The 13,109-nt window shown below is 42.3% G+C and overlaps 1 protein-coding gene and 1 long non-coding RNA gene across 8 annotated transcripts in view; one reads left to right on the top strand and one right to left on the bottom strand.

The window, feature by feature from the left end:
- rbms3 (RNA binding motif, single stranded interacting protein) overlaps positions 1 to 8,228 on the bottom strand; it is a 271,775-nt gene extending 263,547 nt beyond the window's left edge. For 4 of the 7 annotated variants that reach the window (XM_040121926.1, XM_040121936.1, XM_040121927.1 and 1 more), the window contains exons 1-2: positions 7,853 to 8,007; positions 5,873 to 6,061 (exon numbers count right to left, since the gene is read on the bottom strand). In XM_040121926.1, the coding sequence (XP_039977860.1) occupies positions 5,873 to 6,061; positions 7,853 to 7,891 (228 nt within the window). In that variant the 5' untranslated portion in view covers positions 7,892 to 8,007. The other 3 variants (XM_040121928.1, XM_040121930.1, XM_040121929.1) reach the window with 3 other exon arrangements.
- Positions 8,229 to 8,334: 106 nt separating this feature from the next.
- On the top strand, positions 8,335 to 12,814 carry LOC120786727. Its single transcript, XR_005706752.1, has 4 exons — positions 8,335 to 8,462; positions 10,067 to 10,230; positions 11,471 to 11,624; positions 11,986 to 12,814. It is a non-coding gene; the product is annotated as an uncharacterized LOC120786727 (long non-coding RNA).
- Positions 12,815 to 13,109: the final 295 nt, after the last annotated feature.

Raw genomic sequence — 13,109 nt, 5'->3', positions numbered from 1 at the left:
ATTATCACATAAGCTGCACACATGCAGTTGTACTGTATCTGCCCGCGGTCCTCTGCCGTCACAGTCAAGCCACAGCTCACCTCTCTGCAAAACAGAGAGCATCAAAAAGCATCAACAAAATGGAGTGGTAAGAACTTATTAAAGGTCCCTACTATTGTGGAGGTTTTGAAGTGCCATGCCGAGCGCTACACACAGTTACAAGAGGTTCAATTTGTTGCAGTTAAAAACAGCCAGCCATTTGTATGTGTAAATGTACAGCATTTGACAAGGTGCCAATTTTCAATTTGTTCGCTTGCAAAGAGCCCATTGTAATTTTCTGTTTAATGTGCATATTACAGTCATTTGTGCATTGTGCTGTTTCCATGATCAGGCATACTGGCATATTGATTAACCTACACTTTAGGAAACCTGCAGAGGCCTGGGGCAGACTCCTGGGCTGCTCCCTCCACAACCCATCAGCACACCTCCACTACCCATTCATATCCGGAGGAGGGGTGTAGGATCGATGGCATGCCAGGATGCTATTAGAGTTGAGGCAGCTAGGCAGCAAGGACTTCAAAAGCAAAGTGTGGGAGGAGAAATAACAAAAGGTAATTATCTGGGCCCCGCTAGCTACCATTGAGGCAATCTGTGGATTGGAGGACGAGGGGGGCTGTGGAGGGGGTGTTCAGGATGTCAGTCCATATTTACCTGAACTCACACTCTGCTCACTCCAGCAATGCTGATAGAGAAAGCAAAAACTTTCCCTGGCAGACATTTTTGTATATCTTATCCTGTTATCAGACATTTTTTCTGATATCTTGTGTACTTCCTGACAGACTGTGTACAATTTACAGCAAAAACAAAATCAATTTTTATTTAAAATTCAATGATAAAAATCTTTAACAGTTAAACTGCTGATCAATTTCAGAGTTTACAGAGTTTAGAAAAAAAAGTAGTAATTAGAGTGAATAGTATCCCAACCTGTCACACCACTGCTGAAACCAAATTGCCTAGCAAGGTGAGAAGCCATCTGCCTTTCCAGTTAACTTTATAGTGATGATGAGTGAGAAACCATCAGGGCAGATGCTCCAAGAGCATCTGGACAACAGGTCATCACAAGGTCAAGAAAGTCCAACTTATCTGATTGCAGCTTACACAAGTTGATTTTATTGGTTAGCAAACATGAAATTCATTCTAATCCTGACTAAGTAGCATCTGCATGGATTTTAATTTTCTGATCGCTCATGGGGAAGTGCACACAAAATCAGAGGAATTTAATATAATATGCTTCCTCTGTTCCTGAATGTTTCTCAATTGTGTAATCAAAATAACAGCAATAATCGCTGGTACGACTTTTACATACATATGAGAGATGAGATAAACTCTGTCTGTAGAAATAGTGTGCACAAGCACAAACATAAATACACACTCACATACACAGACTCTTAAAGTAGAGAACAATTATAAAAATTGCAGGATCAGCAAGTTAACTCCTATGTGCTTTGTGCTTTCCACTTCCAGTCAAGTTAATGAGTTAAAGGTCAGTAGGCTGTTATGACACCAATTAGTGTAATATTTCAAATCAGGAGTATAACTCATCATTGTCGGTGGTTGGCTGATGCTTTGAGATTTCAGCAAAGCTAAATGCAGAATAATGAGCACAAACCAATACAGCGATGCATGTGAAATAATGCCTCCGGATGGTTTAGAGGTCATGTACTCCACTTCATTAAGTGTCACAGATCAACACGGGGGTGAGGGTACAGCGAAGTGTCAGGGGTCACGTTAAGGTTAAAGTGCAGGGACAGCTTTGTGAACTTCAGCTCAACCCTTGAAAAGAAAACTTTACCTGATCTTCCTTGAGGACTCATCTATGAAACATGTGCCTGCTGAAGGGATCGACCCTGAGCCTTTGTTTTCCAAATTTGCACTGAAGAATCTAAACCTTTTTTTAAGTCAAACTGACAAAAATTATTTTTGCTATGAAATCAATATATATTTCCTTGGTGTTTTCTTGTCTTTATTGTAATTCCATTGGCGCAAAATCTGGACACTAAAAATAGTTTGTGATAACAGTTCATTTCTAACGGGGCTTACAGTCAGCTAAAGCCTGATGGCTGAAGTTGTTAACCATTGCTTAGTCCCATCCGTCATTTGACCACTCCCTAGGTAACTCAGTGCAGCTGTACAATACTCCATGTCATGATTCAAATCTCAGGGTGACATTCGGGGTACTTAGGTTACAGTTAGGAGTACCAGTGGTTGTGAGTTTTGACAGTCTGGTCATTCACCATCAACACAACTGAAGCCATGAAAGAGAGATACCTAGCTAGACCCTCCCTCCTTTGTATAATGTAGGAAGAGCACAATATGTATGGGATCTGCCAACCACATCTAGTTGAATCAATGCGAACTAGGTACCACATTCTGAGTGGAAGCTACTTAGCCTAGCTTGCTAGCTTCCATTTTCCAGATGGAATACAAATGTAAGAGAACAATGAGTCATCCCAAATGTCAAAAGTCGTAAAGGGACAGGCCTCTTGAATTGAAATAGTACAAAACCAAAGCTATATAAGCATGTTTAAAATTTAAAAAACACAAACATCGTGTATAAATGTTTGTGGGCAACACAGGACCATGTCTGTCAACCATTGTCACGACAATGCCCACCTGGACACTAGAAGCTTGAAGCGTTGAAAATCTAAATTACAGATTGACTAAGTTTTTCCTCACTTTTATTTTCATTCTAAGTGTTGCTGCTACACGACTCCCACCGATCCACAAACAATGATACGAGATTAGAGTGTAGTCTGTGAGTCATGTGGTGTCATATATTCAATCCAGGGCGTTCAACTGTGACCAATTACGCACAGCTTCTGATTGACTAACTGACACCAAGGTGTCGACAGGAATCAACCGAGTTCAACGTGAAAAGAGAATGCACTGACACTGAAAATGTGAAAAAAAAAAAAAAAAAATCATCATACCAAAGAGTCAGTGACCAATTTTATATGCTGTTTTTCCACCACAAGGCTGCTTCACAAGACATAAAACCCCATAGCACAACCACAGTTGGCAGATAACATCACAAGCAAGAGCACTTGGGGATTAAGTGCTCACTGAAGGGCATTTCATCAGTACATTGCAGAGAGTAAAATGAATTTTAAACCTTGACTTTTTTGCCTCGGGGTATTCAGATTCTGGAGGCAGTCTGAGGATTAAAACAGGCAAATTTACTTTCACCAGCTGACTTCCTTAACCTTTATGCAACAGCTGACTGCACTGTGGATGACCTCATATGCCACAGCAGCCCTGAGCTTGAGCCCACAGGTCAGACTGTGCCACCTCATTCTCCGTGATGTATCACTAATAAACAACAGGGCAAGCCACAGGCAACCACCCTTTAACAAGGACAAGAACACTGGTCCACTTCCACTGATGACACCTTGATGAATAAACTGTCCGGGCTAACCGATGACACCACGGCAGCAGTAGCAAGCCTGCCAACGGGTTGGTCAAGCAGTGTCAGAAGCAAAAACACTCCCAGGGCCACCTTCAGTAAATTGCAGCAGGTGTTGAATCAACTGCTAATTAACCAGAAAACAGCACAAAGATGAAACTAGAATTATTGCCTCGCAGTTGTATTACTCTGTCAACCAGTCAAGTTGCAGTTTACATCCATGTCTGTCCAGATTCATAACAAATGTAGTGTAGACTTTTAAGGAATTTAATGAAAAGGTGTTAGGTGTATTTGCAGAACTTTATGATGTCACAGTGAAGTTGACCTTTGACCTTTTGGATATAAAATGTCATCACATCATCATTTTATCCTATCAGGAAATTGTGTGAAAAATTGTCATAATTAGCATATGAATTCTAGAGTTATGGCCAAAAGCAAGTTTTGTGAGGTTACAGTGACCTTGACCTTTGAACACCAAAAATCTAATCAGTTCATCCTTGAGCCCACGTGGATGTTTGTGCCAGATGTAATGAAATTCCCTCCATGCCTTCCTGAGGTATGACCACCACCTCGCCGGCGCAAGCATGTAAAGTGACGTTCACAAATAATTCCAAAGTTTGTAGTTGTAAATCAACTTTTGTAAACCTGTAAAATAAATCTCTATGAGAAATTCAAGTTTGTGCAATCGTAGAAAAGATTTGTATTTGTACAACACCGTCGCAGAAGAGCCTGCGCTGCCGTCAGTCTTGAAAATCTACTACATCTTTCAGGGCCTGTAGCAGAGATGAGGGCGATGGAACCATCTGCCCTCTGAGTGACTCATGCAGATTTATTTTACACGTTTACAAAGTTTGATTTACAACTACAAACTTTGGAATTATTTGTGAACATCACTTTACAACCTCAAAATCTTCCAAGCCAATAGCCGGAACCAATTGCAACCAATTACCCGTAAGAGAAGAGGCAATCATTTATCCAACCTTGTGGAAAATGGGTATTTTATTTCCCTACAAAAATTCTATGACAAGGGATTTCTATGAACTGTCTGAAAAAGACAATGTCTAATTTCTCCTTTAATTTGCACGGTTTTACCAGAAAATGCTGGTAAAAATATCTGATTAAAGACGCGCATCAAAAGCTTAAATTAGTAATAGTTTATAGTAATAGTTCTATTCCATTAAACTATTACAACAATTATTATGAGACAGTGTCAGTGGGTGAAAGAAAATATATCCAAATTGGCCACTGGTCATTTTTGACAACTCCGTAGCTACATGAGAAAAATTCATGATAAAATTGAGAGGCAGCTGCAAAACAGCACTGCACTTTCATCCTATATGCATTCTAATTATGGAAGTCTTATTTCCATATGATTGCACACAAACTTTTTAATCACACTTTAAATAAGATTTCTGTGCTCACAAAAATTTGTAAAAACAGCCATTTGGAAGATATATGTAAGCCACAGTACATCCTTTGCTGGTGAGAGGCCTCCTGCCTAGACAAGCGGACACCACACCTAAAACAATTATAATGTTCTACATTTCCAGTAGTTTGTAATGTTTTCTTAATGCTTCTGAGAGATACTTTTACCTAACCAAGATGAGGATTATGTCAATTGCTTCTTGCTCAAAGTCTTCTCAAAAGACTCAAAATTGATACAGCAAGCCATGACAAGCATCCCATTCAGAGATGCCTGTAGCATTCAGTCCTGTCATCTAGTGAATGCTTTCGAATATCTGTTGTGTTTATTCTGCCGCTATCTCTTCTCTGCTCCAAGGCATATAGAGCCTCTCGGGCTGATTGATGGAAAGAGGCTCTGGCTCCGGCATGATTGACATCCTTGAGATGGAAGAGCGCCAGCGAGGATTTTACTTTCACTCTTGGACGTGCAGGGGGCTCCAAGATGGCAGAGGGCTGATATGTTTGGGAATCAGCATTGACACATGGAGACTGCACAAGCCACTTAGGCTGCATGTAATACTAAGCAATTCTAGATGTGCATTTCCTACCTCTGGTTCGTTGTACATGCTCACGGTTCTCATGGTAACATAACAACACATTACCTACTTCCTTTGAAACCGCTGAAGCCGAAGCCCGAAAGTACCTACAGTTTCACTTTTTCTTGCAACAGCACTGATGAGCAAACAGGTCCTTCCAACACTAGATAACCCACATGTCTCTGCAGGTATTAGTGCTCCTGACATCACTGAACACCATAAAATATGCAAAGTGCAACTTGGCTTCTCAGCACTCCAAAAGATAATAAAATGAATGAGTAAGAGTCTCTCTGTGTGGAAGTACAGGACATATCACCCATGAAAGCTAAACAGACAGGCGGGATCTCATCACTCATCCCACACATGTACAGACACACACAAACACAGCACAGCAGCTGCAGATGTGCAGCAGTGGGAGTCTGCGACTTACTTTTTTATCATCTTTCTGGCTTGCTGGCTGCGCATCCTTACTGTGGTTGTCAGAGGGAGGCCTGCCACTGGCATCCGTCTGTCTGTCATCCAGTTCAGTCTGCTGATTGGCCCCTGACCGAGGGGAGCCCAGAGGGCTGGGCTCCGCCTGTTGAACACCACTCTGCACCTCCATCTTCCTCTTCAGTGCCTAGAAAAGGTAGAGTGAGGTGGAGGGGAACAATGTATTAAAACAAGATGAATTAAAGAGGGGGACTATACAAAAGGAGTCACAGATTTGTTGTCACAACCATCGCCCCCAAATAAACACAGATCTGCATGTACTCCCTTGACTGCTGGTTTCTACTGACGTGCAGGTGAGTGCAGGACAAGACAATAATAAAAAATAAAAAAAATGTTTCACTAGATGCTATAAACAAAAGACCCTACCAATACACTGTGTTATTTAACATTATTTAAAAATAAATAAATGTATGTAATTAACTAAATCAAAGTGAGTATAGAAGAAAATCATGGATAAAGACAAACAATAGATAACGGAATCCACATTTAGCTTACACAGTACAAAACTTGAATTTGCCTATTTGTTTTGCTTTACTAATTCTAAGTACTCTGCCTCAAGCTGAAGCTCATTGTAATAATTTTGGTTTGTGTAATGAAAATCATTGGTAAAATAAACATGGATTTATTTTTCATCTAACATACACTGTATAATTGAGCACTACACTATATCCAACATCCTTACCATCAAACCCAAAACCTAATAATAAAATTTACTAGACATATAAAAACCAGCTGTTCAAGAAGTCCTGCATTATGAGTCATCTATTATTAGAACTAGGAATTGTGGGACAGCAATATTGCTTTCTTTTAATAAAGGACATTTATGACAAGGATGTTTTTGACATTTCAAAGCAGGAAAAGCAGAGCTGTTATTACTGTAATAACATTAGCGATGGCTGAATCATGGCTTCCTGGGACACTTGATGCCTCACCTGTTTTTTCTCCTGCCTTGACAAGTCAAAACATCTGTCATGAAAAATCTGTGGTTACCACTTTTTGCACACACACACGGGGGTTTCATTCAGTTACAGTAGAAACCTTCCGGACCCAAAAAGACTCACAAAAGACTGCACAAAATGAAAAAAAACAAAAACAAAACACTGAATGTGGTGTGTGTGCAAGAAAGCTTCATTGCATTATATCAGTGGCGGGTGCAAAGTGTTCTCAAGTCCCCAAGCAATAAAGCAGAGACAAGCAGAGTAAAGGGGAAAAGTCACCTTGTCTGAGGGACAGATCAAAAACTAGCCTTCTGAAATCAGCACCAGGGTGATGTTTAGCACCCAGTCGCTTCAAGTCTGCATTCTGGGGCCGTCAGTAAGTTACGAGGTCGAGGCTGGTTGTTCGGACTGAAATCAGCTGCCTCATGCACACATGTCCCGAGGGGACCTGGCGCTGAACGTTTTCCCACTGTGGCACACTGAGAGCAGCAAGGCAGGCTACGGACCGTGGCCTGCCCGGACATCTCCGGTGAACGCACCTGTTGGCTCATATTAATGAGCCCCTGTGACGTGAATTGTGCCTTGCCCCCCCCCCCGCCCCCCGGACCATTAACGTCTCACTGAGATGAATGGCTACGAATTGGCCGCTAATTGAGACTAAGACTGACGAACTCTTACTCTTAGTTAGCTGCGATACACAAGACTCGTATGCATCTGTGCCGGGACTAGTTACCTAGCCGGCGAGGCCCCAGGGTCAGCACTAAACTGTAGGACGACGGTTGAGAAAGAAAAAAAAACAAAAACAAAAACAAAAAAAAGCCCTTCAAAGTTGGCTCCTTCCTGAGTTGCTATTGTGTGTCTGCCTGCTTTGCCTTCAGTGCTCGCTTACAGGCAAATGAAGCTGCAGTTACCAATGGACATTTTACTGAACACGGTTAAAAAAAAAAAAAAAGACAAAACTCCAGCAACATATGTAAAACCTGACGATGTCCCGACTTCGAGCGACTTATAAGCATCATAACGAGGTTTTTGTCGCCGCTGCGGGGGCCTCTGGCGATGTGTCTGTGTTGTAGCTTCAACGGCGGATGACGGCGACGGCGGCGGCGGCGCGCTAACACAAGCAAGTCGCAAAACAATGCCGAAATACCTCAGTCACTTCTTGGCTCCTCGCTATGTCAGAAGCATATCGAGAGGAAGACGCGGCAGTGCAACTCGCTTTACATCGCCGTTGCTGCCGCGATGCGGAGAGCCACAGCAGCCGGGGGCAGAGCAACGGGAAACCGGTTCATTTAGTTAGTGTGGGGAAGTTGTTCCGTTAAGAACTGGCCGAGAGGGTTGTCGGGCACTTCAGTCTCCGCTTCGGGTGGGGGGGGGGGGGGGGGGGGTAGCGCGCGGTGTCAGAGCCGCACAAACCCGCAGCCGCCGCCGCCGCCGCCGCTGCTGTCACGGCAGGCGTGTCCCCGCGAGGTGTCACCAAACAAACCCGCCTCCCTCGCGGCGCTACTCCCCTGTCACACCGAGCCAGTGTCAACAATGGCGCCTTCAGGTGCCCCTCGAAAGAGCTTGCGACCCAGGGACCGGAGACCAGAGGTTTGAAATGGTGACACGCACAGATAATTACTTGACTGGGTTTTAACGGTTAATTAGTCAGATGCAACAGGAACTTAACAGACTGACACCTTGTTGGAAATACTAAATTTACCCTGTAACACTGAAAATGTACTTTCTGTGTGCAGGCCTAGGCTAGTTCTTACCTATTTTAAGAAATCCAGTCGCATGGAGCTACTTTCGCTGATGAATGAAACAGAAGCAATGGACCAGACACGCATTTTTTTTTTTGTGTATGTTTGTAATTTGTTTATCATCCATTTATTTATTTGACATCATAGTGTGTTTCTGTGGATATATCATTTTATTTTCAACCAAAACAAACATTCAAACCATAAGCGATAGAGACAAAACAGAATTACTAGCCCAGACTAACTGTTCACATAAAGCCAAAGCTAGTATAACTTTCATAATCGATCAATTTATCAGGCATTCTGCCCGATAAACGTCCTTCTCTCGGTATTTCCTACAGTTTATGAAAGCAGCAGAAGCTCTACTACCGTGGGAGGGGCCGACCTCCCCGGTTGGAGGAGAAGTGAAGCAAGGCCAGTGATGGCTGGGCAGGCGGTGCAAGTGCAAATAGACATTATATAACGTGCACAGGAAAAAGAAGAAAAACCACAGGAACTTGATATTTAGATAAAAATCTACACATAATAATTATAATCATCATCATCATCATCATGATAGTGATGGTGATAGTAGTAGAGTAGATTTTGTCTTTCAGCTGAATGACACCACTTTTACTTTAATGTATGTGCTTAGAGTTATTTTCTACGTAGTGGTGAGATTATGTTCGTGAAAATGTACTTCTGATAACATGACTCTATTTTTAAAGTAATCTGTATCTTAGTGTAATTTACCTTTAGTCATACTTCAATAACCCATCTAATACTTTAACAGCAACTTTGTATTGCCCTGATGTATTTATTTATTTATACATTTACTTTCTTGCTTTAACCCCGCTTTTAGCCAGGGGTCCTATTCTTTCTAGCTTACTATGGACATAACTTGTTTGCGGTTCAATTCAATTTTTTTTTTTTTTCATTTTTAAAGCTTGTTTAAAGTATTGAGGGAAAGTAAAGATTTGAGAAAAGTCAGACAGTTGAGAGAATTACTATAGGGAAATATTGTAATCAGTCAGCCTCAATGATGGCCACAAGGTGGCAATATAAACTCAATAAACTGAGGTAGAACAGAGCATGTTTGAAGTATCTATGTTTGGATTTTTTTTTAAATATGATACTACTAACCAAGTCATACTTTCTCAAGCGATTAAAATTAAATTAATAATTGAACCTTGGGTCTTATATCTGGTCTATTGTCCTCTCTGTGTCAGTAAGTAAGAGGGTTGGGTGGGTGTGTTGGAGGAGATGACAAGACTCCAGTAGGTGCCATACAAGATGTACATGATTTATTCTCTTTATTTATTCATGCTCTTTGATCACTGTTAGGCTCTGTGTGCAGTGTTTACCCCAAAGATGGGGGCTTCCATCTGCTGAGCTGAGCTATAACAGGAGGGAGCCATCATATGGGTGTTGGCCCACCGTGTCATCCTGATCGCCTTTCTGTCTGCCTCCGCTTAGGAGCCATACTGGTGCACCGTCGCGTCCAAGCAGAAGGGAATTCACCCAAACGAACAACTGCTCTGACAGGCGGGCCCTCGTCTGTTTTGAGGGAGCTGCCATCGCCAGAGAAGGCAGACAGGCAGTCGTAGAGGCAGGTGGATCGACAGGCGAACAGGCGGAGGGTAAGGCAGTGCGAGGAGCAGGAGACTGGGCCCTGTACACTCAGACCCCTCAGCATATCCAGGCAGGCATGTGTCCTATATGGAAGACAGCAGGGACACACAGTGGCCCCAGCCGGCACAAGCAGATGTTTTCTGGGTATTGTTGTTCCGCCTCACTGGTAATTGTTTTCCTTCAGGGCCAGCCAGTGGGACAAGGTGCCAGGTTGTGTTGTGGGAAGGAGTTATGGAGAGATGTAGAGACAGAGTGTATTATCAATCAGTAATGGCTTTGGAGGCTGTTGTACACAGGCTGTCCGTTTTTTTCCTTGTGCTCCATGTGTCTTGAATCACAGCAATACAAATGGAGAAGGAGGAAACCTCGATTAATACAGGCTTTCACCTATCCTGTCAGTGCTGTAAAGGTATCCAGTGTCCAGTTGGGTCTGCTGCAGGGTGGTGTAGTGAGTGAGGAAAATACGACTGGGCCAGGACACCCAGATTTAAGCCCCTGTGTCAACACTAGCTGAAATGCCTTTGAGCAATTACTCAAGAGGATTTACTCAGAGGAATCAATAATTTGTGATTAAAACTCTTCAACAACATGTGGCTGCAATTTTAATGCTATATATTTGCCTGCTTTTTTTTTTTTATCTTAGAGTGAGCATTGTTTCAACTGCCTGTGTTCGACGAGTTTGCAGTCTCTCGATATTGAAGTCAGTTTACCCTCACAGACACTTAGCAGTTTGCTATGGTTCAGGAAACCGTTAATGCACTCCAACCGTGTCAGACACTGAGTGTCATCATATGACCCCTTGCTGAATATGCACTCTTAATTAGCACAGTGAACTACTGAGACCTTATTACAGGGTCAGATTTTCTCCAGACTATCCAGAGAGCAGATACAGAAAAGACCCACTAGGGGGCACTTTGAGACTTTGGATTAGAGCATGAGCAAGAGAGTCTCTTTTGTTAACTGTTTTATAGTTTGGGCTTTATTCATTGTAAATTTTGTGTGCTTCTAATTAAAACTCATACATTTTTTGCTCAGATTTACATGCTACTCTTCTTCCTTCTCCCGTTAGTCTTGTGTTGTGCTTCATAACTGACAGCACTGATGATTGCCGTCTGAGGCCTTATTCTAGGGTTTCGTGGATGTTTTTTTTATTGTTTGTTTTTTGTTTTTGTTTTTTTGTTTTTTTTTTGAGACAGACTTGTAACTTACTACATGGCTCAATCCATCATTTAAACTGTGTCACTTCAGTGTTGCTGTTCAACATCCATTCCCCAGAAGGAGCACCAGATCCTGAGCTATGGTGAAGCTGTTCTCATCTGTTGTCATGGCATGCCACACTCCTGGGAAGCTTCACTAAAAGCCAGTGTCAGGATGTTAAGCTTTTTACAGACTGACGCAAGATGTAAGTAATTTGTTCCAATCGTTTTTATTTTTTTATATATAAATATATAATTGTAGGTGTTAAGCGCGCTGTTAAGAGCATGTGGGGAAGGCAAACAGAAAAAGCTTCAGCCATGGAATCTGCTTTTCACACGCAGGGCATTGGATGAAGTCCGTATTTCATAATCTGTCCTCACTGCCAACAGATGCAGGTGAAAACAGAACCAATGTCGCATCTGCCTTTTCACTATTCATGACACCGGGTGACATTCATTGTGAACATCATACACGTTAGTCAGAGTGTTTAGAAGTCGTAGCTTTCTCTGTGTGTGTGTGTGTGTGTGTGTGTGTGTCCATGTTTCTATTTGTTTGGTGTTTGTTAGGCCTTGCTCTAGCCACTCCACCGCACTGCAGAGCCATCTAACAAATGAAGAGGCGTCTGAGGCCCCGCGGCTACGGGGTCACACGGCAGCCTTGTGAAGTTGTGGCAGTTACCAGCACGTCTCGCTGTACGCTGGCAGGACGAGCCACAACATTCCAGCCTGTTTACAGAGTAGCACCTTAGGCCCCCATATTTCTCACACCCAGGATGAAGGAGTGACAGCATCTGTGGGATAAGCTTGTGTTGGATGAGATGGATTTACACAAGAGAGAGTTGGTAGCATACCTGAACAGTGGATGCAGTTACAGAAAGTTGGGTCAGGATGGAAGTGTTATATAAGCTGCATTTATCCAGAACACTCCTGATAAGATGAAGGATGTCTGTTGACGCAATTTGCAGGACAAAAATAAGCACCCTCCCTTGACCGACACATATCATTTACTTTTATTATTTGGGGATACATTTTAATCATTGTGTTTGTGTTTTTGTTTATGCACATGCATGCCTGCTCCTCACCACTGACTCATACCTGTCAAAAACATATCACCCATGACTCAAACTCCACCCACTGTTGGCATGACTGACAGCTCGCTCAGGCAAAGTTCAAACACCACGCTCCATCACCAAATACAGCTGCGGCCGTGTGAGAGAATAAACACCTCTGAGTCACAGAACAGGACCTTGAAAAATTTTAGTCACACATTTTTGTCATCATTGTCTACTGCTCAATGGAAAACTCAGAGCACCATATAGGTCTCTAAAAATCAGAATCCCTGTATTATCCAAGTATGATAAATTTTAAAAAAAATTGTATCTTAAGCCTGAGGGTGAGTAAAAATAGAGACGAATAAAAAATGAAAATAAAAAAGGAAAAAGTCTTTGTATTACATTTTCAAATTAAACTCCTTTGTTATTCCGTTTTTACATTTGCATCGTACACATTCAGGACAAAAGCTCAATGTGTTCCAAGAGTAGTGGTGTTGCTAAAACTAGCAAGAGGACAAAAGAACTGTGCCTGCTGATATACCATGTGTCAACTGTCCTGTTTGTGTGTGTGTGTGTGTGTGTGTGTGTGTGTGTGTGTGTGTGTGTGTGTGTGTGTGTGTGTGTGTGTGTGCGCATGCA

The sequence above is a fragment of the Xiphias gladius genome, chromosome 24 (assembly GCF_016859285.1).
Source record: "Xiphias gladius isolate SHS-SW01 ecotype Sanya breed wild chromosome 24, ASM1685928v1, whole genome shotgun sequence".
NCBI lineage: Eukaryota > Metazoa > Chordata > Actinopteri > Istiophoriformes > Xiphiidae > Xiphias > Xiphias gladius.
Note: the sequence above shows the minus strand (reverse complement) of the source record. Positions and strands in the feature narration are given on the sequence as shown.